The sequence below is a fragment of the Ammospiza caudacuta genome, chromosome 6, assembly GCF_027887145.1.
Source record: "Ammospiza caudacuta isolate bAmmCau1 chromosome 6, bAmmCau1.pri, whole genome shotgun sequence".
Classification (NCBI taxonomy): domain Eukaryota; kingdom Metazoa; phylum Chordata; class Aves; order Passeriformes; family Passerellidae; genus Ammospiza; species Ammospiza caudacuta.
Window position 1 is genome coordinate 13,838,008 of NC_080598.1, and position 21,511 is coordinate 13,859,518.

At 60.6% G+C, this 21,511-nt stretch overlaps 4 protein-coding genes across 6 annotated transcripts; all 4 read left to right on the forward strand.

Moving 5' to 3' along the window:
• Positions 1 to 387: 387 nt before the first annotated feature.
• FNBP4 (formin binding protein 4) lies at positions 388 to 10,736 on the forward strand. 3 transcript variants are annotated; one of them, XM_058806488.1, is made up of 16 exons: positions 388 to 538; positions 702 to 782; positions 1,628 to 1,764; positions 1,907 to 2,114; positions 2,204 to 2,354; positions 2,432 to 2,552; positions 2,719 to 3,051; positions 3,139 to 3,349; positions 5,258 to 5,376; positions 7,455 to 7,559; positions 7,830 to 7,963; positions 8,920 to 9,101; positions 9,259 to 9,572; positions 9,673 to 10,203; positions 10,296 to 10,453; positions 10,561 to 10,736. In XM_058806488.1, exons 1-16 carry the CDS (start codon positions 415 to 417, stop codon positions 10,649 to 10,651), a joined length of 3,000 nt encoding a protein of 999 aa, XP_058662471.1. In that variant the 5' UTR covers positions 388 to 414; the 3' UTR covers positions 10,652 to 10,736. The 3 variants fall into 3 exon arrangements, with proteins under 3 accessions (XP_058662471.1, XP_058662472.1, XP_058662473.1); XM_058806489.1 differs by having other exon boundaries at positions 2,435 to 2,552; XM_058806490.1 differs by lacking the exon at positions 5,258 to 5,376 and having other exon boundaries at positions 3,139 to 3,435.
• Positions 10,737 to 12,025: 1,289 nt separating this feature from the next.
• On the forward strand, positions 12,026 to 15,406 carry AGBL2 (AGBL carboxypeptidase 2). Its single transcript, XM_058807523.1, has 11 exons — positions 12,026 to 12,077; positions 12,482 to 12,589; positions 12,667 to 12,817; positions 12,893 to 13,657; positions 13,735 to 13,897; positions 14,016 to 14,142; positions 14,234 to 14,331; positions 14,409 to 14,518; positions 14,592 to 14,658; positions 14,767 to 14,853; positions 14,972 to 15,406. The coding sequence occupies exons 1-11, from the start codon at positions 12,026 to 12,028 to the stop codon at positions 15,404 to 15,406; spliced, it is 2,163 nt and encodes a 720-aa protein (XP_058663506.1).
• A 450-nt stretch (positions 15,407 to 15,856) lies between these two features.
• MTCH2 (mitochondrial carrier 2) lies at positions 15,857 to 18,876 on the forward strand. Its single transcript, XM_058806977.1, has 13 exons — positions 15,857 to 16,017; positions 16,104 to 16,188; positions 16,276 to 16,382; positions 16,506 to 16,532; positions 16,961 to 17,008; positions 17,090 to 17,147; positions 17,242 to 17,293; positions 17,383 to 17,442; positions 17,678 to 17,771; positions 17,887 to 17,934; positions 18,179 to 18,246; positions 18,471 to 18,546; positions 18,675 to 18,876. Exons 1-13 carry the CDS (start codon positions 15,931 to 15,933, stop codon positions 18,759 to 18,761), a joined length of 897 nt encoding a protein of 298 aa, XP_058662960.1. The 5' UTR covers positions 15,857 to 15,930; the 3' UTR covers positions 18,762 to 18,876.
• Positions 18,877 to 19,710: 834 nt separating this feature from the next.
• NUDT8 (nudix hydrolase 8) lies at positions 19,711 to 21,366 on the forward strand. Its single transcript, XM_058807611.1, has 4 exons — positions 19,711 to 19,946; positions 20,015 to 20,147; positions 20,875 to 20,952; positions 21,025 to 21,366. The coding sequence occupies exons 1-4, from the start codon at positions 19,726 to 19,728 to the stop codon at positions 21,253 to 21,255; spliced, it is 663 nt and encodes a 220-aa protein (XP_058663594.1). The 5' UTR covers positions 19,711 to 19,725; the 3' UTR covers positions 21,256 to 21,366.
• Positions 21,367 to 21,511: the final 145 nt, after the last annotated feature.

Here is a 21,511-nt window from a genome sequence, read left to right on the forward strand (position 1 = left end):
TCATCCCCATACCGCCCTGGTCCTAGGGCTGGGGTATAGGGTAGGATGGAGCTATATCCCCAGTGGATATAGCTCAAGGGAGGTTCAAGGTAAAGGGGGGTATAGGATAATAAGGGGCTGTAGCTCCCAGGAAGAACTATGGGATAGCACGGGCCCACAGCCCTGGAAGGGCAGGACGGGGATCTGGGATGGGGCTCTAGGATCAAGAGGCAGGACCCTGCTGTGGGGCAGGACGGAGCCGCGGGCCCGGATGGGTCCATACCCCCTGGCTCGCCCCCATCCAGAGGGAGCGCGCGCCCGCGGTCCCGCTCCTGGGGGCGCGTCTCGCGCGGGCTCCACCCTCTTTGGTGACGTCACCATCCCGCCCACTGCGCGCGGCGCGCGCGGCCCCAGCCCTGAGGCGCAGCCGCCGCCATGGGGAAGAAGGCGCGGGCCGCGCCCGGCCGCCGGCCCATCCTGCAGCTCTCCCCGCCCGCCCCGCGCCGCGACGAGGCCGCAGGACCCGCGGGAGAGGGGGGCGACTCGGGCTCTGAAGCGGGTAAGGCGAAGAAGGCGGGGGAAAGCGGGGAGCGCTTTGTTGGCGGGGTGCGGCCTAGTGCGGCCTAGCACGGCCTGGCGGGACCGGGTGGTCCCGATCCGCTCCTCCCCCGCCATCCCCCCCAGCATGAGCACCCCCCGTGATTGACGCTTCTGCCCCGTAGATGAGCCCGAGACGGTGGCGGAGCCGCCCCGCAACCCTCCGAATCCGCCGCCTCCCGCTCCCGCCGCGGTCAAGGCCACAGGTAAGGGAGCGCTGTGTGATGAGACGCGGGATTACATCCCCCCTGAAAAACCAGGGGGAGAATTTCAGGATTTTGGGGTGCTTGCGGCCCCTGGTGCACAATATTGATTAAAAAAAATGTTGGCGTTGTGGTTTTAAATGGGGCTTTTTGTCTTAATTTTGGGGGTGGTTGATTCTCACATAACATTTTTTTATGTTCAAACCATGATTTATTTAAAGTTTAAAATGTGGGGAGTTTAGTCCTAGAAGAGGTGTTTTGTCCTAAGTCTAGGCGTTTTTGATACTTGATACTTGATATGGAGGCTTGGGAGTCCTAAATGTAGGAGCTGGGTCGTTTATGTGATTTTTTTTTTGTTGTTTTTTGGTGGTGTGTATGGAGTTTTGGTCCTAAAAGTGCAGGGCTGTGAGGTTCCAAATAGTTTTTGGAGATGCTGAGCGTGGGTTTTGTGTTTCCAAGTGTGGTGGGTTTTATGCTAAATTTAGGGGCTTTTATGGGACTGTGTTTGTTTTCCTCTCCATAACCCCGTATATTTAACACAGGGTAATTAACCATGTGTAACTATTATTTTTAATGGAAGGGAATTAACCCTTTCCTGAATAATTCACTTTGGGGCTGGAGTTGTTTCCATGTTGATTATTTCAGTCATGCTGTTATATCCCTAGAGGCGACTGCTCATTCCTAAATGCATTTTATTACTGCTTCTTGTACTGATTCCCCCCAGGCTGTCCCTGGCACTTGTCCAGGGGCTGTTCCCACAGCGGCACCTGGAGCAGAGGTGGAGGGTGGGATCCAGTGCCATGTGGCAGCAGGAGGGTTCCCCTGAGTGTCCGCTCTCCCTTCTGCAGGGGGTTTGTGCCTGCTGGGTGCCTATGCTGACAGTGATGATGAGGAGGGTGAGACCCCAGAGAAGCCGGCCCGTTCCACGGATGCCAACGGCAGCAACTCTGCCGACATCGACAGCACCCTGGCGAACTTCCTGGCTGTGAGTGCCCCTCCAGTGGGCACAGAGGGAGGGAGGGGTGGCGGGAGGAGGGCGGTGTCATAGTCCAGGGTATTGTCATCATCAGTCAGAGCTTTGATCTGGCTTGGGATTTGAAGCTCATGGTGGGATGCTGTTTTTACAGGAGATCGACGCCATCACGGCCCCAGCACAGCCTGCTGAGCCCACTGCTGCCTCCTCTTCCTCCTCTTCCTCCTCCGTGCCGCCCCCGATGCCGCCCCGCCCGGAGCCCAAGGAGTCGGGCTCAGGCCCCTCGTCGGGCACAGCCAACGGCACGGGCTCGGCAGCGGCCCCCGAGTGGCAGTACGACACCCAGTGCTCGCTGGCCGGAGGTGAGAGCCCTTCCTCTCTCCAGAGGGGTGCTGACAGACAGGTGTCACTGGGGAGAGGGGAGTGACAGGCTGTCCTTGTCCCCTGGCAGTGGGAGAGCTGGAGATGGGCGACTGGCAGGAAGTGTGGGATGAGAACACCGGCTGCTACTACTATTGGAACACCCAGAGCAACGAGGTGACCTGGGAGCTGCCACAGTACTTGGCAACGCAGGTCCAGGGCCTGCAGCATTACCAGCACAGGTGAGCAAGACCTCCAAGATGTGTCCTTGTGGGATGTTGTCCCAATCCTGCCCTTCATTCCTTCATGCCTTCCTCAGCAGCACCGTGGCAGGCACCAATGGCAGCTTCATGGCAGCCACGGAGCCATTCCCTCAGGAGAAGGGGACCCCAGGCAGCGCTGGCCGTGGGACCAGCCTCAGCAAGCGGGAGGTGAAGAAGGTCAGTCCTGTGGGTTCTGGCTGCCATGGGGCTTGCAGGCACCTCCTTGGGTTTCCTTGGAAGCAGCTGGGATGCTCTGCTCCATCCACAGCCCTAGGAGGGGCCTGGCAGCATGGGCTCTTTCCCAGGCAGCTGTCAGAAAGCTCACATGGAGCTCATCCCACAGGAAGTGAATGAAGGAGTGCAGGCTCTCTCCAACAGTGAGGAAGAGAGGAAGGGAGTGGCTGCGGCCCTCCTGGCCCCACTCGTGCCCGACGTGGTGAAGGAGGAAGAGGAGCGCTGGAGGAGGAAAGTGATTTGCAAAGAGGAGGTTGAGCCACCTCTGGAAGAGGAGGCGAAAGTGGAAGAGGCACCAGCTGTCCCAGAAGAGCCAGAGCCCAGCAGGGACCCCCTGGAAGACACAGGGCAGGAGGATCTGTGCAGCGTGGTGCAGTCAGGGGAGAGCGAGGAGGAGGAGCAGGACACACTAGAGCTGGAGATGGTGCTGGAGAGGAAAAAGGTAATGGGAGATGTTTGTCCTGGAAACGGGGCACACGTGGCAGCCATGGCGTTGCTGGGAATGCACCGGGGTGTCGTGTCCCGGCAGGCGGAGCTGCGTGCCCTGGAGGAGGGGGATGGCAGCGTCTCGGGCTCCAGCCCGCTCTCCGACGGGAGCCAGTCGGCCCTGCAGGACGCGTCCCGCAGGCTGGCCTCCAAGAGGGGCAAATGGAAACTGTTCGTGGGAGCCACCAGCCCCGAGGCCGCCAGCCGAGGCCCCAGCAAAACGGGCCGGGAGAGCCCAGAGGCAGGAGAAGCAGGTAATTGGAAAGGCTTCCTTTGGAGGCAGGAGCAGGGGGTCTCCATTCCTGAAGACCTGCGGAGCAGTGCCAGGAAGGGCTGTGAGGTACGTGTGCCAGGTGGGAACAGGCTGAGGGTGGCTCTGTCACAGCCCAGCCTCCCTGGGATAAGCTGCTCCTCTGCCACCGTCTCTCTATTTTAATTACCCACATGAGGAGAAGAGTTCAGTATTCAGTGGTTCTTGGGGGACAGGACACAGATAACAGCTGCCTCACGTCCCATTGCCTTCCTGTTCCTCCCAACATCACAAATCCAGCCTGTGGCACAATGGGTACTGTCACCCTCCACTTGTAAAGTTCAGTTTTTGAGCTGCCTGGTACTGAATTCCAGACAGCTGCAGTGTCCCTGGAGCCACTCCAGGGCCCCACACTCGGTGTGTAGGGAATGTAACTCCAGCCTTTGTGGAAAAGCAGCCCTGTTTCTGTGGAGCTGGTTCAACTCAGGGTGTGTGTGTGGATATATCAGTCATACACGACTACCTCTCATGTTCCAGTTGGATCCCCCAGAGCTGTGCTTCCCAAAATGCACCAGCTATAGCATTTTAAGGACCACTCTGTGCCCAGCAACCCTGGGACTCCCAGATTGTAGAATCATGGAGTAGTTCAAGTTGGAAATGCCCTCTAAGGTCATGGAGTCCAGCTGTTCCCCGAGCACTGCCAAGGCCACCATAACCTGTGTCCCCAGGTGCCACATCCGCATGGTTTTTTAATCCCTCCAGGGATGGAGACTCTACCACATCCCTGGGCAGCCTGTGCAAGGGCTGGACAGCTCTTTCCACTATGAAATTTCCCCCAATATCCTACTTTAATGTCCCTTGGCACAACTTAAGGCTGTTTCTTCTTGTCCTGTCTCTTGTTTGCTGGGAGCAGAACCTGACTCCACCCTTCTCTCTGGGCATTGTGGGGACCAAGAAGGTCCCCCTGAGTCTGCTTTTCTCTGGATGTGCCAGTCCCTAACCAGCACAAGATTTGTGTGCCTGCAGCACAGAAAGCTGAATGAAACTGCTTTTTCAAGGAAAAACTGGTACCAAAGTGCCTACAGCAGGCTGTGTCCTGCTGGAGTGGGAGTTGGTGCTTGCCCCATCCCAGGGTTCTTGTGGCCCTGAGGCACCTCTGCTTCAGGCAGAGGCATGAGCTGGGTGACAGCTCTAGTATTAAGTCAGTGATGTAATTTTTGCACAGGAAAATGAATGGTTTTGCCAGAGGGCTTTGCAAATAACCCTGAAGCTAGCACTTCCCAGCAGCACCAGTTTCCACCTTAGCCTAGGGAACAACAAGCTGTCACTCCAAAATAACCAGTTTTAAGTTGAGCACCCTGCTGCCAGAGGGTGATTTAGGGAAGTGTCATGCCTTCCAGCACCAGGACATGCTGGGAATTGGGGTTTCTCCCCAGATGCCTGTGGGACTCTGTCACAAAATTCTTTCTTTGGATTTGATTGCTTTGACAGTGAATTGGTAATCTGAAGGCAAAACCTTCTGGTATTGGCAGCTTTTGGGGACCTCTTCAGTCTTTCATAATTAACTTATGTAATACCTAGTACCTGTTATTGACAGATTTTGGGAGTTTGTCTCTTCCTGCTTCCCTGATGCCCAATTTTCCAGGTCTTGCCTCATCGCTGCTTTGCACTGTAGCTGCTCCAATGCTCCCCTTCCATGTTATCCTTCTGGAAGGATCCCCACCACCAAAACAGAGCAGTGACCATCCATCCTTTTAAATTTCAGGCTGGTGTCACTGGCTCTGGTGGGTCCTAGCTCTTTGCCCACTGTTGCCCGCATTGCCTTTGGTTCCAGGCACAGTGTCCAGCCAGCTGCTGGCACTGCCAGGGTAGTGATGGGACAAGGACTGACTTGTCCTTCTTTCTCCTGCAGCCCCGAGCACAGAAGCAACTGATCTGAGCTCAGACAAAGAGGCAGAATCTGAGGAGCCCCAGGAAAAAGCCAAATCACAAGGGGCTCCAAAAATGGAAGAGGAGGAGCAGGATCTAAAGGTATGGATAGGTAGAGGTGCATGTCCATGAGATGAGGGATGTCGTGGGTGCTCCAGCTGCCAGCAGGAGCAAGGGACGTGCTGGTTCCCCCAGCCACCTCTTCCCTGGGGACACTGGAGCTTTGGGCTCTGCGTTTGGCCCACCTGAAGCTTTTAAAGCTCAGATCCTGGTGTGCCTGTGGGAACAGCTTGAGAAGGAAGGGCTCTGCAGGGCTGGGACGATATCCTGTCTCCAGTAGGATTTGGCAGCAAAAACTTGGATGAAAGGAGGGTGTGGGAGGGCAAAGACTGAGCCCTGGGTGTTGTTGTGGCAGAGGACAACCAGTTTGATCTTGACTTTGTTTTCACCACTAACAATATTCCAGTCTCTGGCCCGGTCAGTCGTCCCGTTTCCAGGCTGAAGATTCCTCGTCCGTAATCTCTCCGTTTCTTGAGGCTGACGGTACCACTCTGCCCTTCGCCCGGCATTACTCTTAGATACAAGCTGGGGAAGCCCTGGGGATTTCTGCAGCATCCTGCTGATAGCTCTTCTCTGGGCCTTGGTTTGCTCCTTTGGCTGCACTGGATCAGTTCCCTGATCCATAGTAGAGCTCCAGGCTCTAGGGCAGTATGACAGAGCAGTAGGGGAGATCTTTCCCGTTTGTCCTTTAGTCCCCAGGTCAGTTGTTACCCTGAGATCTCCTGCGGCATAAAATTTGGCTCTGCAGTTATTCTGTGACGTTGGAAATGTTGTCACCTCCCTGTGGCAGATGGGGAAACGCCGGCTCATAGTGGAGCCCAGGTGGAACCTGCAGTGAGAGTTGCCTATCCCTGTCCTCATTCCTCACCACTTAAATAATTTTTCTGGGGTGAAAAGGAAGGTCCTTTTGTCCTTGTGAAAAATCTCGTATCTCCCCCATAAAACAACTCCTTAAAGGATTTTGAGATGTAACATTCCCAGACCAAAACTGAGCGTTCCTCAGTGCAGCATCCATTTGAGACCTGATTTTTTAATTAATTTAAAGAATAAAAGCGTGTAGCAGGGCTGGACTTGTGGGTCCTCTCTGCAGTCCCCTGTGCAGTCCCCTTCTCCTTCTGGGCACTGTGACAGACCGTGTGGTGCTTTTCCATGCAGGATTCCCTTAGAGCTGTTGGAGGAATGCCGGCTCCCTGGGTAACCAGTGCCATTTGTTCATCGGGTTGGGATCTCTCTGGTTACAGGAGCTGTGCCGGGGCCACCGCTCCCAAGTCACCCTCTGCTCCGGGATGTTCCCTGGCTTCTCCAGAGACACATTAACATGGGGATTCATATGCCTGCCTTGGTCTTCTCTAGGGCTTGCTTGTCTGGCCCATCACCCCTGGAGACAGATGCTTCTTTGGTGGCTTTGGTGGACATTCCAAAGCCTCTTCGGAGGAGTGAAGTTAGATATTTTTAAAGCCTTCCTTAAAGCAGTGGTGATGCCACTTGCAGACATTTCTTGTTCTGGATTCCCTTCTGGCTTGTGGCTGCTTCCATGCAGTGCCTTCAGTCAGGAGGATGGAGTCAGGGTTCCCCGTGTCCCCAGACTGGAGGTTTCACTCCCATGGGATGCTGGGGTCGAGTAGCTGTGGTTGCCATGAGCTGACCTGAGTTTTGGTGTAGCTGCTGCCTCTGCTCTGGAGTAAATCCAGAGCTGTTGTCCCTTTCTGGTGCTTTCCTGCTAGTTTCTCTGGAAAGCAGTTATTTACAGAATCTGGAATGACATCCTGGCCTATTTATTTGGGAAACAGTCTTAGGTATCTGCTGTGGTGATGGTTCTGCTGTAACTCCCAAGTACCAGAGCTACCAGAGCCTGTGCTGTCCTTCCGCACAGAGTCAAGCGCAGTCCGTAGAGGAGCTGTCACCCAGCCACCCACGCTGCCCTGTCCCTGGGGTGCAGGATGTAGCAGGCCTTAACAGAGGGGGTGACAAACACACAGGGCCAGGGTGGCACGTCCCAGTCCCTCCAGGCTGAGGGGCTGTGGGTGGTCCCGAGCGGTGTTTCTCGAGAGCCGCGGGGCCGTAGCCGCCCAGTGCTGCTCCCAGAAGACAGCTCTTGACTCTGTCCTTTTTCCTGGCAGTTTCAGATTGGAGAGCTGGCAAATACTCTGACTAGTAAATTGGAGTTCCTGGGCATCAACAGACAATCTATCTCCAACTTCCACATGTTGCTGTTGCAGACAGAGGTAACCGAGCCTTCGCCCCTCGCTCCGGCCTCGTGTTCCGGAGCGGATCGGATGCAATCCGCCGTCCGTCCGAGCGCCCGTGCTGCGTGAGCCTCGTGGCGCCCTCCCTTCCTCGGCGGGGGGAGAGCGTGGCTTGGCGCGGAGGCGGGGTGTCCTCCTCCTGGCCCCCGCGTCCCGTGCCGGAAGGGAGCCTCCCGATCCTCGAGTCCCGTCCCCCCCAGGGCCTCTGGCAGCCCACCTCACCGGCTTCCCCCGGTTCTTGCCCTCTAGACCCGCATTGCAGACTGGCGAGAAGGTGCTCTCAATGGAAACTACCTCAAACGCAAACTCCAAGACGCAGCCGAACAGCTTAAACAATACGAAATAAACGCCACCCCTAAAGGCTGGTCCTGCCACTGGGACAGGTACGCGCTCTCCTCCTTTCTCACCTTTCATCTCTGACATCTCAGACATGATTTGTGACCATCAACCACCCGACGACGCTGGCGCCGTCCCTCTGGCAGACTGAGAGCGGCTTCTGTTAGTGCTGGGCAGGCAGAGAAACGTCCGGCACTCGCAGAGTTTGGGCCGGCCGCCAAACTGGAGGATCCAGACAGAGTGCCCAGTGCTTTGCGACGGAGCCGATTCCTGACGGACAGAGCTGGTTGTGCCTCTCGCGAGTGTCCAGCGCTGTGGAGGGCGGGCCTGGGGGGTCGCGCATGCGAGAGCTCTGTGAACTTTGCAGGATCTCTGGATCAACTCTTCTGACCAACAGCTCTTCTAAAGGACAAACTTCAACTCACCGACGGAATGAAGAACAAGATTTCTGTCTCCTGCCAGCAGGTCAGACCCAAACATTTCTTTGTCTATTTGGCTTTCTTGATTAATTTTCCTTTGTTTGAAATCTTTGCTCTTTTGTTTTTCAGCTCCCAGATCCGCTCCCTCTCTCTAGCATTCACTGTGTGTTTGACACCAAGAGTATCATAAAAAACTCTGCGCACCATGGGGTAGGGGGGCAGCCGCTTCCGTCCATTGGGCTGTTCCCCTGTGCCTCTTCTCCAAGGGCGACTTTCAGCCAAGGCCGTGCTGAAAGTCCCAATGCTAGCGAGACGTTGCCAGCGTTCCGGCCCTCCTCTCCCTCGGAGCGGGGGGGCTCAGGGCGACGTTCCCGCAGCCAGCGATAGTAAATAGCTTTGAGCGAGTCGGCTCGGGCCTCTCCTGCCTCTGTCCTCAAAGTTGTTTGTTGTGTGTGGGAAAGCAGCAGCCCTGCTGCACGAGGGTCTCCCCTGCGAGAGCGCACTGCTGTCGTGGGCAGGCCCGCCTTGGAGTGTCGGGGGCGGAGAAGGGAAGCTGAAGCCTCCTTCTCTTTCTTGTGATCTAGGGAGCATAGACGCTATTTCTATGTTAACGAGCGCTCGGGAGAGTCGCAGTGGGAGTTCCCCGATGGGGAGGACGAAGAGGAGGGACAGCGAGGTGCCGCCGACAGAAAACCCGACAGTCCTCCAAAGCCACCTCCCAAAGACAAAGGAGAGCAGGCCGAGGGGCCCACCGAGCACCCCGCAGGTACGCCTCGCTGGCAGGGGGGGTCCTGGCCCCAGAGCACAGGGTGGGGGACAGGGCAGTCCACAGTGGTGGTGTCTCCAAGTGGGACCATGGGCAAGAGCAGGTGGTATAGATTGTAGGCCATGCATTCAAGCCTGTGTCAATGTCTGTTCTTCAGGCTCCCTTTGTAAAGAATCCTTCTCAGGCCAAGTTCCTGCTACATCTCTCATGCCACTCACTCCATTTTGGACTCTGCTTCAGTCCTCCGTCCCAGTCCTCCAACCTCCCTTGCCTTTGGAAATGCCTCCGCCGCCTCCACCCCCCCCAGACTCGCCCCCGCCACCTCCACCGCCACCCCCACCGCCTGGAGAAGATGGGGAGATCCAGGAAGTGGAGATGGAAGATGAGGGGGGTGAGGAGCCACCTGCCCCAGGAACAGAGGAGGATGCTCCCCTGAAGTCCCTGGTGCGCCCTGCTGCCAGCAGCAGCCAGGTGAGCACTGGAGCCAGGGCTCCACTGATTCCAGAGACTCTGGGAAATGGGTGTGTAATGGTGCTTCTGCCTCAACACTCACCTCAGCACTCTCTTCCAGACCACTGTCGATCCGAGCCCAGCCCCGCTGCTCTCGGCCAAGCCACAGAAGAGGAAAGCAGTGGAGATGAGCCCGGGGCTGATGCAGCGCACGGCCACCGTTGGCAGCTGCCCCGTCATCTACAGCCAGCCCCTGATGGCCACGGGCAAGTACCAGCCATCAGCCGTGCCCCTGGCCTCCCTAAGGCCCCGCCAGCGCCTCCAGAGCGAGATCCAGGGACGGCCCAACCTCCGCATGGCTCCGGGCCCCGCTGGCCCTCAGCCCGCGGCGCTGGGGCTGCAGTCCAGCTACCTGGGTGTGACGGGACCTGCCGCTCCTTCCATGATGGGATATTCGGAGTGCGCCGTGCCCGTCAGCCCGGCCACCACGGCCAGCACGCAGCCGGTGCCGGCACGGGGAGCGCTGCCAGCCACGGGCACTGCAGCAGAGCAGCCACCGCCCCCACCACCCCCACAGACACCCCCACCGCCCACCCCCAAGGCGCCGCCGCCTCCGGAGAAGGAGAAGCCGAGGAAGGGGCGCAAGGACAAGGTAGGCCGGTAGGCCAGACGGTCTCACACTGACACCATTCCTTCCCTCCTCCCTTTCCAGCCACACTCACCACTGTCATTTTTGTGGCACAGGGCAAGAAGGGCAAGACGAAGATGCCATCGCTGGTGAAGAAGTGGCAGAGTATCCAGCGGGAGCTGGATGAGGAGGAGAATTCCAGCTCCAGCGAGGAGGACCGGGAGACCACAGCCCAGCGGCGCATCGAGGAGTGGAAGCAGCAGCAGCTGATGAGGTACAGACCCTGGGGGCTGGCACCAGGACGTTTCCTGGTCCCTTGTAAAGGTGGGGGGATCCATGAGAGAGCCAGCTGGGTGCTGACATTCCGCTTTATCCCTGCAGTGGCATGGCTGAGAGAAACGCCAACTTCGAGGCACTGCCAGAGGACTGGCGGTCACGGCTGAAGCGGAGGAAAACAGCCTCAAGCACATGAGGCCGTGCCCACCTCTTGGGGTTTTTTGTTTTTTTTACAGATGTACAGTTCCTTTGACCATTGTCCAATAAATTGTAGCAGTTTGGGAAGTGTCATCTCACTGATTCTGCTGAGGGCAGGTGCTAGATGGGGATGGGGAGCACAACAGACCCCTGTAATCCACAATTAGAAGTTGGGTGGGTGTGTGGGTTGTGGAGGCAGGAAGGCTCTGCAGAGGAAACTGGACAGGCTGGATTGAAGGGCTGAGGGTAAAGGCCGAGTGCCAGGTCCTACACTTGGGTCACACAAACCCTGTTGAATGCTCCAGGCTGGAGGAAGAGGCTGGAAAGCCCGGAAGGGCCCTGGATGTGCTGGTGAGAGCAGCTGAACAGGAACCCAGGTGGACAAAAGGCCGATGGCACCTGGACTGTCCCAGCATTGGTGTGGCCACAGGCTTGTCCTCTGTTCTGACACTGCTGGGCCACCTCCAGCAGTGGAGGTGACCTCCACTCTACCTGGGGCCCTCGTGGCAAGAGGGGCTGTCCAAAGAAGGGAATGGAGCAGATGAAGGGTCTGGAGCACCAGGAGGAGCTGGGGGGGCCTCAGCCTGGATTCAAGGAGGCCTGGGGGGTGACCCTCTGGCTCTCCACAATTCCCTGACAGGAGGGTGCAGCCAGGGGCTGTGTCAGGGTCTGCTGCCGCCAGGGAACAAGGGACAGGACAAGATAAAACAGCCTCAAACTCTGCCAGGGGAAGTTGAGGTTGGACAAGAGGAGGAATTTCTTCATAGAAAGTGGTGTGAGGCATGAGAAGGGGCTGCTCAGAAAGGTGGTGGAGTCCCCAGCCCTGGAGGTGTCCGAGGAATGACTGGACATGGAATCACATGAACACCTCGGTGCTCTGGTCTGGATGATGAGGTGGAGATTGGTCACAGGTTGGGCTCAATGATCCTGGAGGTCTTTTCCATCTTTAATGACTCCCTGAAATCCCTCTGGCTCCTTTCCCACCTCTGCTCCAGGACTGCCCCATTCCTCCCTGTAACTCAGCAACCGGGTGCCAGCCCAGCCCTGACGCTGCCTCTGCTGTTCCGGCTCTCCCGGGGCTCTCCAGCCATGGAGCCCGCAGGGCGCCGCGCTGCCCAGGGCGGGGAGGGGGCTCTGGGGAGGTTCAGGGGGGGACAGGTCCTGAAACCCTATGACAGCTTCATCCGCACCCACCTGCGCTTCTATGGCTACTTCCGAGGTGAGTCTTGGCTGCTGTGCCCCCTGTCCCTGGGCCGTGTCCCCTCCTGCCCCCTGGCTGCAGCGCTGTTCTCCCCAAGATGAGAAGCTGGGCGGGGAAGAGACTGCAGTGTCCCCGGGGGAACCCTCCGGGCAGCATCCCAAGGCATCCACCATGGGGAGCACCGGCCCTGGCTGGCAGCGAGCTCCTGGGCACGAGCCAAACCGTGAGTGAGACCCTGCAGCCCCTCACAGCCCCTGAGCACAGCGTCCTCCCAGCGCAGCAAGTGTGGGGGGAGGGCCTCTCCCTGTCCCTGCCTTGGTTTTGGGGGGTGCCCCTACCCCAACCACAATGGTCTCCCCAGCCCTTCCCGGTGCTCTTGCAGCCCCCAGGGTGGTGCAGACGCCCCACCAGGGCAGACTGACCCCCTTTAGGCAGCCCTGGAGGTTTCCAGGAGAACCACAGGCTCCGTTCTCCCTCCCTGCTCCCCGCTGGCCTGTGGAGTGTGAAGTCATCCCGGAGAGGATTGAGCACATTGGTGAGGGGGTGCTCCAGCTCTCCCCTGCCTCACCCCTGGTCAGACCTTTGTTGTGTGTATGGCATTTGTCTCTGTGTCCCCCTCTCTCCCAGAGTGGGTTCTCCCCAAACCAGAGCCCTTCTGCCCACCCATGGGCCCAGAGCAGGCCCTGTGCACCCTCGGTGAGGAGCAGGGCACTGTTGTCTACCACTCCAGCCCAGGTAAGGGAGCACAGGCAGCACCCCTGCATGCCTCCGCTCTCCCAAGCCCCCCACCACTGTCCCTGCTCCCCCCACAGCGCTCCAAGGTTCCTGCTTTACCCATGCTCGGGTTGGAGGAGCCCCAGGACCACTCTCCTCGCCAGCAGCCCCCTTGGAGGGTCCCCAGGACACCACGCTGCTCTTCGAGTCCCGCTTTGAGAGTGGGAACCTCCAGAAGGCCATCAAGGTGTAAGAGAGAGGACGGGGTCCATGGGGCCTTTCATGCCAGCTTGGAGCCGGAGCACTGCCCTTCCCTCCACACAGGGGACCCTACGAGTACGTGCTGATGCTGCGGCCAGACCTGTACACAGCCAAACACACACAGTGGTTCTACTTCCGTGTCCAAAACACACAGCAGGAGCCGCTCTACCGCTTCACCATCGCCAACATGGCCAAGCCCAAGAGCCTCTATGGCCAGGGCCTGCAGCCGCTGTTCTACTCGCAGCAGGATGCCCAGAGCCGTGGCATAGGCTGGCGCCGGGTCGGGACCGATGTCTGCTACTACCGTGGCAGTGCGGGGGAGCCACCGCTGTTCCGGCTCAGCTGGACCATGCGCTTCCCACATGATGGTGACACCTGTTTCTTTGCTGCCTGCTACCCCTACACCTATTCGGATCTGGGGCGCTACCTGCGCGTGCTGGCGGCCGACCCGGTGCGCTCACGGTACTGCACGGTGCGGGTGCTGTGCCGCAGCCTGGCTGGCAACACCGTGCCCCTGCTGACCATCACCGGCCCGGGCGGCACGGCCGGCAAGCGCACGGTGGTGCTGAGTGCCCGTGTACATCCCGGTGAGAGCGGCGGCTCCTGGGCCATGCGGGGATTCCTGGATTTCCTGCTGAGCCCCCACGAGGACACACAGCTCCTGCGCCGCCTCTTCGTCTTCAAGGTGGTGCCAATGCTCAACCCCGATGGGGTGGTGGTGGGCAACTCCCGCTGCTCCCTGGCGGGACGGGATCCCAACAGGGCCTATGGGAAGGCGCTTCCCGGCTCCTTCCCTGGCGTGTGGCACCTGCGGGCCATGGTCCAAAGGTGAGGCGGGTGTGGGGAGCCAGTGGCACAGGGCCACTCCTGTGGCGGTGCTGGTGGCCGTATCCTGATATGTGCAGGGAGCTGGCGGAGCGGGAGGTGGTGCTGTACTGCGACTTCCATGGACACAGCAGGAAGAACAATGTCTTCATGTACGGCTGCGATGGCAGCGGGGACGGCACTGGGACACGGCTGCGCCAACGCGTGTTCCCCCTGATGCTGAGCAAAAACGCCCCCAACAAGGTAGGACACGGATGCCTCAGGGCCACCGTGTTGTGGTGGCAGCGGGAATGCAGCCAGTGTGCTGCTTCCCCAGCTGTCCCTGTGGGGCTGGGACCCCTCTGACCTTGGGGGCCTCCAGTTCTCCTTCTCCAGCTGCAAGTTCCAGGTGCAGAAGAGCAAAGAGGGGACAGGCCGGGTCTCCATGTGGCGCTTGGGTGTCTCCCACAGCTACACCCTGGAGGTGGCCTTCAGTGGCTCCACACTGGGTGAGGGGCTGCCACAGCCACAGGGACAGTGCCAGTGGGGTGGTCCTGGGCTGGGAAGCTGCCCTTGTTTCCTTTTCCCTGTCCCCTGCAGGCGGGAGAAGCTCCCACTTTAGCGTGGAGGATCTCGAGTCACTGGGCCGCCTCCTCTGTGACACCCTGCTCGACTTCTGCGACCCTACACCCGCCAAGGTGGGCTTGGGCCTGGCTCAGGGAGTCCTGGTGCCGTGGGACCGTGGTGACACCATGACACTGGCACTGTCCTGCAGCTCCAGCAGAGCCTGGTGGAGGTGGATGCACTGCTGCAGCGGAGGATGGGTCGTGAGCCAGGCTCTGGAGGCAGCTGGAGTGATGTGTCCCCCTCAGAGCTTGAGTCCAGGTATGTCATCCCCTGTCACCTCATGTCACCCCATGGTGCCACTGGGGGCTGCAGATGGTTCTTCCCCCTGCAGCACCAGTGGGTCTGACAGCTCCGTGTCCGACGGGATCCCAGATGATTTCCACAGCCCCAGCCAACAGGTGAGTCTCCATGTGCCACTGATTTTGAGGTGGCAGAGACTCAGAGCCAGGGTGGAACATGGTGACAGAGGGTGCAGATGTCCCAGTGCCACTTTACCACTGGCACAGATGGAGCCACACAGGAAGAAGCAGCTGCAGAGACGGAGAGCAAGGAATGTCCTGCGCCGAACAAAGCAGAGCCACACCAGCATCCTGGTGAGCCTGGAGCCACCATAGGCCAGCCAGGCCCCCAGGGGACAGTCCTGCAGGGACACTTGTCCCCAGTGCTGTCCCACCCCTCAAGTGGGTCTGATGCCTCTCCTGTGCCCCCCAGGCTGGGACCCGCAGGCATCCAGTTCTTCCTGGTGTCCAGAGTGGAGGTGACAATGTGGGAGAGAAGCCCAGAGCCAGCTCCAGTGTCACCTTTTCCAGCACAGCGGGAACAGGGAATGGCTCCCGTGCCATTGCAAGAGAGGTGCCTGGTGCTGACTCTGGAGTGGCCATTCCCAGGGCACCTGACGCAGGGAAGGGCCACTGTGCCACCATGAGAAGGCATCAGCTGGACAGTGGCACAAACGCTGTGACGCACCACAAGCCACCACTGAGCCCCTGCCACCACGCTGCCACCAGTGACTCTTCCTGGGATCCAGGCATGGGAGCAATCTTGGGGCCATCCTGGCAGCGGGACGGGTGCAGGGACAGGGACAGGGCCCGTCCCCTCACTGTCCGTGCGGTGACCTCACGCTGCTGTGCCTGCGCTCGGCAGTAAAGGAGCCGCCACCTCCATGTCTGTGCCTGCTGCTGCCTGTTTTCATTGTGATGTCCCCTCGGGAGTCCCCTTGTCCCTGAGCTCGGCCAGAGTCTTGCTGGCACCCAACGCCATGACACCACCATGGTGTCAGCGTATGCCTGTGGTGCTACCTTGGGCCTTGCCACCAGCGTGTCACCTCCATTACCTGGTGTCACCTCAGCCCTGCCACCATGGTGTCACCTTGGGCTCTAGAGATGTGGTGGCTCTGCCACCCGGGTGACTCCTCAGCCCTGTGACCCCGCTGTCCCCCCTGTCACCACGGCGTCCCCGCAGGCCCCGTGGGTGCCCCAGGCCCGCAGGCCCCGTTGCCATGGCAACACCCCCACGGCGCCTCCGGCCGTTTCCATGGCAGCCGCTGCTCCCAGGGCGCCCCCCAGCGGCCGGAATGGCGTCACGGCGGCGCCGGAACTCCCGGGAGGCGGAAGCGGAAGCGGCGGCAGCCGTGGCCGTGTCCTTCTGTGCCGTGACGCCGGGGCGGCACCATGGAGAACGCGGCTTCGCAGGTGCTGCTGGGCTCGGGGCTCACCGTGCTCTCGCAGCCGCTCATGTACGTGAAGGTGCTAGTGCAGGTAAGGGCGGGAACGGCGGGGTTGAGAGGGGGTACCGGGCCGGTATCGGCCGCGCGGGGGATACAGCCTGCCCGTTGCCGCTGCAGGTGGGCTACGAGCCGCTGCCGCCCACCCTGGGGAGGAACATCTTCGGCCGCCAGGTGTATCAGCTGCCCGGCCTCTTCTCTTACGGTGAGTCCGCCTTGGTGGGGCCGCCCCGGCGCCGTCCCGGTGCCGCCGCGGGGTCCCCCCGGGGCTGACGGTCCCCGCTGTCCCCAGCCAAGCACATCATAAAGGTGGACGGGAGAGCAGGACTCTTTAAAGGCCTCACCCCCCGCCTCTGCTCCAGCGCCATCGGCACCGTGGTGCACAGCAAAGTGCTGCAGGTACCGGCACGGGCGGGGCGCTGCGGGAACCGGGGGTTCTGCCGCCGGGACGGGGGGACACCGGGGCCCCCTGGCTCCCCGCACGGTGCTGACCCTGCGCTGACCTTGCTCTTTGCTCCGCAGCGGTACCAGGAGGCCGAGAAGGCTGAGGTGGGTGTAGAGATGCTTCCCACAGGGAATGCATCCTTCCCTCCCCTCCTGTCTCCTCCTTTCTCCCTTTATTTCTCTGTTCTTCTAGTCTTCTCTTATCCTTTCTTTTCTTCTTTCCCTCATTCCTTTCTCCTTTTTCTCCTTCTCCTTTTCTCTTCTTTCCTTTCTCCTCTTCTCTCTCTCCTTCCCTCTTTCCTTCATTCTGCTCTTCTGTCCTTTTTCCCTGCTCCATGCTTTCCCTCCTTCTTTTCCCTTTGGTTCTCTATGTTCTTTCCTCCTCCTCCCGTTTCTCTTCCCTCTCTCCCTCCTTCCCATGGCCCCCGGATTTGGGCAGCCCCAGCCCTGCATCCGGAGCTTCCACCCCACCCTGGGGACAGCCTCCCCTCTTCGGGCAGCTGTTCCCCCCTGACTGCTCCTTCCCCCTCCAGCCTGGAGCCAGGAGGAAGGAGTCCTCGCTGGAGCAGGTGCTCAAGGAGGTGAGGAGCAGCAGGAGGAGGAGGGAGGCAGTGGAATGTCACATCCCTGTCCCCTCCTGCTGAGGCTCCCTTTGTTCCCAGACCTCCCAGGAGATGGTCGCCCGCTCTGCCGCCACCCTCATCACCCACCCCTTCCACGGTAGGTGTCCCCCCACCCCAGGGGCCCGGGGGCGCAGTGCCAGGAGCCTTCTGTCACCCCCATGTCCCCCCGTGTCCCCCCCATGTCCCCGCAGTGATCACCCTGCGCTGCATGGTGCAGTTCATCGGCCGCGAGACCAAGTACAGGTACGGCCCGGGGGCTCTGGGTGCTCTGGGGGGCCAGGAGTCCTGGGGTCCACCCCTGACCTTATCCCTCCTCTTCCTCCCTATCCCAGCGGGACACTAAGCGCCTTCGCCACAATCTACCGGGAAGAGGGAATCCTGGGATTCTTCGCGTGAGTGCCGGCAAGGCGGGGAGGGGCACGGCGGGGGTGGCAGCGGTGGGAAGGTCCCAAAGCCTTCCTGGGAGTACATCGGATCCCTCCAGCAGCTCTGGATCGCTCACCCGAGCATCCCAGCTCCCAGGGATGGCTGTTCCCTCTCACCCTGTCCCACACCAGCTATTCCCAGCTCTCCTCACAGCCACATCCCAACCCTGGGCCATCATTCCCACTGTTTGTTCCCTTGCAGCGGCCTCATCCCGCGGCTCCTCGGGGACATCCTCTCCCTGTGGCTGTGCAACATGCTGGCCTACCTCATCAACACGTACGCGCTGGAGAACGGGGTAGGCTCTGCTCCGGCATCCCCAGTGCCCGGAGCTCACGGGGGGCAGCTCCGGGGGTGTTCTGGGAGCCACCACCCCGCTCTGGGGGGACTCAGGTGCTGTTGCTCCTCCTCAGGTCTCCGCCATGACTGAGATGAAGAGCTACTCCCAGGCGGTCACTGGGGTGAGTACGGCCATGGGCAGGGAGCGGATCCTTTCCCTAGGGAGGGGTGTGTTCCTGGAATCCTGCGGCTGCCAGGGTGGGATCAGCCGGATTAACCCACAGGCCAAGGGATGCTCCCTGGAGGACACGTGTGACCCTGTGGAGGTGGCAGGAGTGGGCTCCCCTCCCTGGGAAGAAACTCTGAGGGGTTCTCCCGATGTGGAGGGAAGAGGGAGTATCCCACTGATCCCCATTTTTCCTGCAGTTTTTTGCCAGCATGCTGACCTACCCTTTCGTCCTGGTCTCCAACCTGATGGCTGTGAACAACTGCGGGTGAGTCCCTGCTCCCACTGACCCTGCGTCCCTCTGCCCCGGATCAGCTCCTGGAACTGAAATTCCCAGGTGGAAAGGTGCTTCCAGTGCTCCACAGGGTTGATCCCTCCGTGCTTAAAGTGGGAGAGGGTCGTTTTGGGGTTTAACCTGGTGTGGAGCTACAGAGGGATTGGGTCATTCCCTGATGGGAATAATTCCCTGTGGGTCTTTCCTCCCTTCCCCAGGTTGGCCGGGGGTCTCCTTCCCTATGCACCCACCTACTCCTCCTGGCTGGATTGCTGGAGCCAGCTGCAGAGGGAGGTAAGTGCTGGAGCTGGGATGCTCCAGACACCAGGGACACAGAGAGGAGCCAGGTGGGAGCCCCATGGGGTTTGGAGAGGCCACCCTGGACCTTTTGTGGCCCCTCCATGGTCGTTTTCCCTTTCCAGGGCAACATGAGCCGAGGGAACAGCCTGTTCTTGCGCAAGGTTCCAGCAGGGAAGCGATATGTGTGGGAGGAGCAGAGGTTCCGCTGATTCCAGAGATGGGAGTGGGATTGTGGAGCCAATGGTGGGCTCTGGAAGCAAAGAATCATGGAGAGTGATGATTTCTATACAGTTTTTTAAAAATCATTTCCTGCTGAGAGCTGAAGATGCAGGTGTGAGAGTCTCTGTCCATGGAGGTTTCCTGGAAAGAGGGGCTGGCCGGTCACCAGCATTCCCAGACTTATCCAGGAGCCTTTTCCCAACCTCAAACACCATTGAGGCTGTTTCCACAGCAGAAATTCCCTGACAAGCCCAGGCACCTGCTGACATGGAGGGCCAGTGGCACATGGGGGCTGTCAGCAGTAGGGGGAGTGTGTGCCTGGAAGGGGCTCTTGGATGCCTGGAAGGGGTTGTTGGACTCCTGGAAGGGTCCTTGCCAGGCCTGTGGGGGTCAGAGGTGAGCGTTGCACACTGGGCCAGAGGTTTGCACACCCAGGGGGTTGTGTGGGGCTGGGAGCTGGGGTCACACAGCTGGCAGGGGCTGTCACACACCAGCAAGGAGGACACACTCTGAGGGGATCATTGTACACCTGGCAGGGGCTGCTGCACCCGTGATGAGGGATATGGCATGGCTGGAGCAGGCCTTGCACAGCCGGCAGAGCCGGAAGGTTGTCACAAAGCTGGAGGGTAGGTGGCACACCTGGCGGGAGTTGTTGCACACCTGGTGGGGCTGGAGCAGGACTGGCACACCTGGCAGGGACACCGCGAAGGTGGGACGTGGGTCACACACTCACACACCTGGGGGCGGCTGTTGCACACACAGCCAAAGAGCTGCACGCCTGGGAGCGGCTGGCAGGCGGTTCATACCCGGCCGGGGCCGTTCCGCACCCCGGGCAGGGCTGCCCCACGCTCGGCACGGCCGGGCCGCGGCGGGGCGGGCTCGGTGCGGGGGGCGGTGCCGGTCCCTCCCCGCGTCCCTCCTCCCTCGCCGCTCCTCCCGCCCCGTGCCGGCGCCATGGCGGGCCCGGGCGGTGCCGACGGTGCCGGGGACGCCGGGGATGTGCTGAGCGGCGGCAGCGAGCGGCGGTGCCGGGCGCGGCTGGCGGCGGCGGGCGCGGGGGGCGCGGCGGCGGCGGCCGCGGTGCTGGTGCCGCTGTGCTCGGTGCGCGGCCGCCCCGCGCTGCTCTTCACGCTCCGCTCCCGCCGCCTCGCCGGCCCCCACAGCGGCGACGTCAGGTACCGGCGGGGGGAGCGGGCACCGGGGCCGGGCCGGCCCTGACCCCAGCCCCCGATCCCTCCCGCAGCTTCCCCGGTGGGCGGCGGGACCCGGCGGACGGGGACGCGGTGGCCACGGCTCTGCGGGAGACGCGGGAGGAGCTGGGGGTGGCGGTGGCAGCCACCAGCGTCTGGGGACAGCTTCGGACGCTGCCCGACCGGGTACCGGGGATCGGCGGGGCTTGGAGGCGCGGGGACAAGGGCGGGCAGGGACACGGGATGGGTTCAAGGTGACAGGGAAGGTGGCAGCGTCACGGGTGACTGGGGCAAGGCAACAGGGTCACGGATGACGGGTTCGAGGTGACGGGGACAAAGGTTCTGGCGTGATGGCTTTGGGGTGACAGGGGCACAGGTGACAGGGGTTGTGGTGACAGGAACAAGATGTGACAGGAATAAGGCCACAGGGACACAGAGGAGGAAGGGGTTCAGTTGACAGAGATAAAGCAGTAGGGACACAGGGGACAGAGCAAGGGTTCTGGGTGACAGGGACAAGGCAAGGAGATGGGTGAACAGGGTGCAGGTGACTGGGGTCCAGGGGGACAGGAACACAGGTGAGGGGGGGTTGCAGGCAGCAGCGGATTGGAATGACAAGGAAAAAGCAGCAGGGTCATGGGTGACAGGGACAAAGCAACAGGGTCATGTGTGGCAGATTCAGGGGGACAGGGACGTGGGTGACAGGTGTTACAAATGATGATTCTGGGTGACAGGGACAGGTCATCAGGGATACGGGTGACAAGAATTCTGGGGATTCAAGGTGATGGGACACAAGGCAGTGGCACTGGTGAGGGGGTGACACACAGGGTGGGTGCCTGCACTGGGTGCAGGGGCTCAAGGCACGGGCACTTTGGGGAGGGGGTGTCACCCTGTCCCTCGCTGACACACCTTCCAGCATGGAATGACTGTGGCGCCCGTCGTGGCCAACCTGGGACCGCTGGAGGCCTTGACACTGAACCCCAACCCTGATGAGGTGAGTGGCTCCTCCCCAGGGCTTCTCCCCTTCCCCTGGCAGCCGCTCCTGTCACTGTGGTCTGTGTGACAGGTGGAGGAGGTGTTCACCCTGCCCCTGGCTCACCTGCTCCGCGAGGAGAACCAGGGCTACACCCACTTCCGCACGGCCAGCGGCTACGGATACACCCTGCCCGTGTTCCTCAACGGCCCCCACAAGGTCTGGGGGCTCACAGCCATCATCACCGAGCTGACCCTGGAGCTGCTGCTGCCCGGCCGCTACCGCAGGAAGACCCGCGTGCCCCCGCGGAAAGCCCCGGCCTGAGCGGGCAGGGGCGGCTGCAGGGTCCCTGTGCCTCGGTTCTCCACGTGCATGGGGAAACGGCTCCGAGCCCAGCAGGGATGTCGCACACTGTGATTCAGTAAAAGCCATGTTTGGAACTGCCCTGGGCTCCAAGTTGTGGACTGTGGCCAGGACAGCTGTCCCTTGGCACGGGCACAGGAGGAGGAGTCTTGGTGCCACCGTGGCGGGGACAGGGAGTGTGGGGTCCCCAAGGAGGGGACTGTGTCTGTTAGTACCC

Coding starts and splice junctions, on each gene's coding strand:
- AGBL2 (XM_058807523.1), top strand. CDS start 12,026: ATGGGGAGCACCGGCCCTGGCTGGCAGCGAGCTCCTGGGCACGAGCCA. Junction 12,818..12,892: donor CTCCAGAAGGCCATCAAGGT/GTAAGAGAGAGG, acceptor CCCTCCACACAG/GGGACCCTACGAGTACGTGC. Junction 14,854..14,971: donor AGAGCCACACCAGCATCCTG/GTGAGCCTGGAG, acceptor TGTGCCCCCCAG/GCTGGGACCCGCAGGCATCC.
- MTCH2 (XM_058806977.1), top strand. CDS start 15,931: ATGGAGAACGCGGCTTCGCAGGTGCTGCTGGGCTCGGGGCTCACCGTG. Junction 16,533..16,960: donor AGGAGGCCGAGAAGGCTGAG/GTGGGTGTAGAG, acceptor TTCCCCCTCCAG/CCTGGAGCCAGGAGGAAGGA. Junction 18,247..18,470: donor ATGGCTGTGAACAACTGCGG/GTGAGTCCCTGC, acceptor TCCCTTCCCCAG/GTTGGCCGGGGGTCTCCTTC.
- NUDT8 (XM_058807611.1), top strand. CDS start 19,726: ATGGCGGGCCCGGGCGGTGCCGACGGTGCCGGGGACGCCGGGGATGTG. Junction 20,148..20,874: donor TTCGGACGCTGCCCGACCGG/GTACCGGGGATC, acceptor CACACCTTCCAG/CATGGAATGACTGTGGCGCC. Junction 20,953..21,024: donor TGAACCCCAACCCTGATGAG/GTGAGTGGCTCC, acceptor TCTGTGTGACAG/GTGGAGGAGGTGTTCACCCT.
- FNBP4 (XM_058806488.1), top strand. CDS start 415: ATGGGGAAGAAGGCGCGGGCCGCGCCCGGCCGCCGGCCCATCCTGCAG. Junction 2,355..2,431: donor CTGCAGCATTACCAGCACAG/GTGAGCAAGACC, acceptor TGCCTTCCTCAG/CAGCACCGTGGCAGGCACCA. Junction 10,204..10,295: donor GGAAGGGGCGCAAGGACAAG/GTAGGCCGGTAG, acceptor TTTGTGGCACAG/GGCAAGAAGGGCAAGACGAA.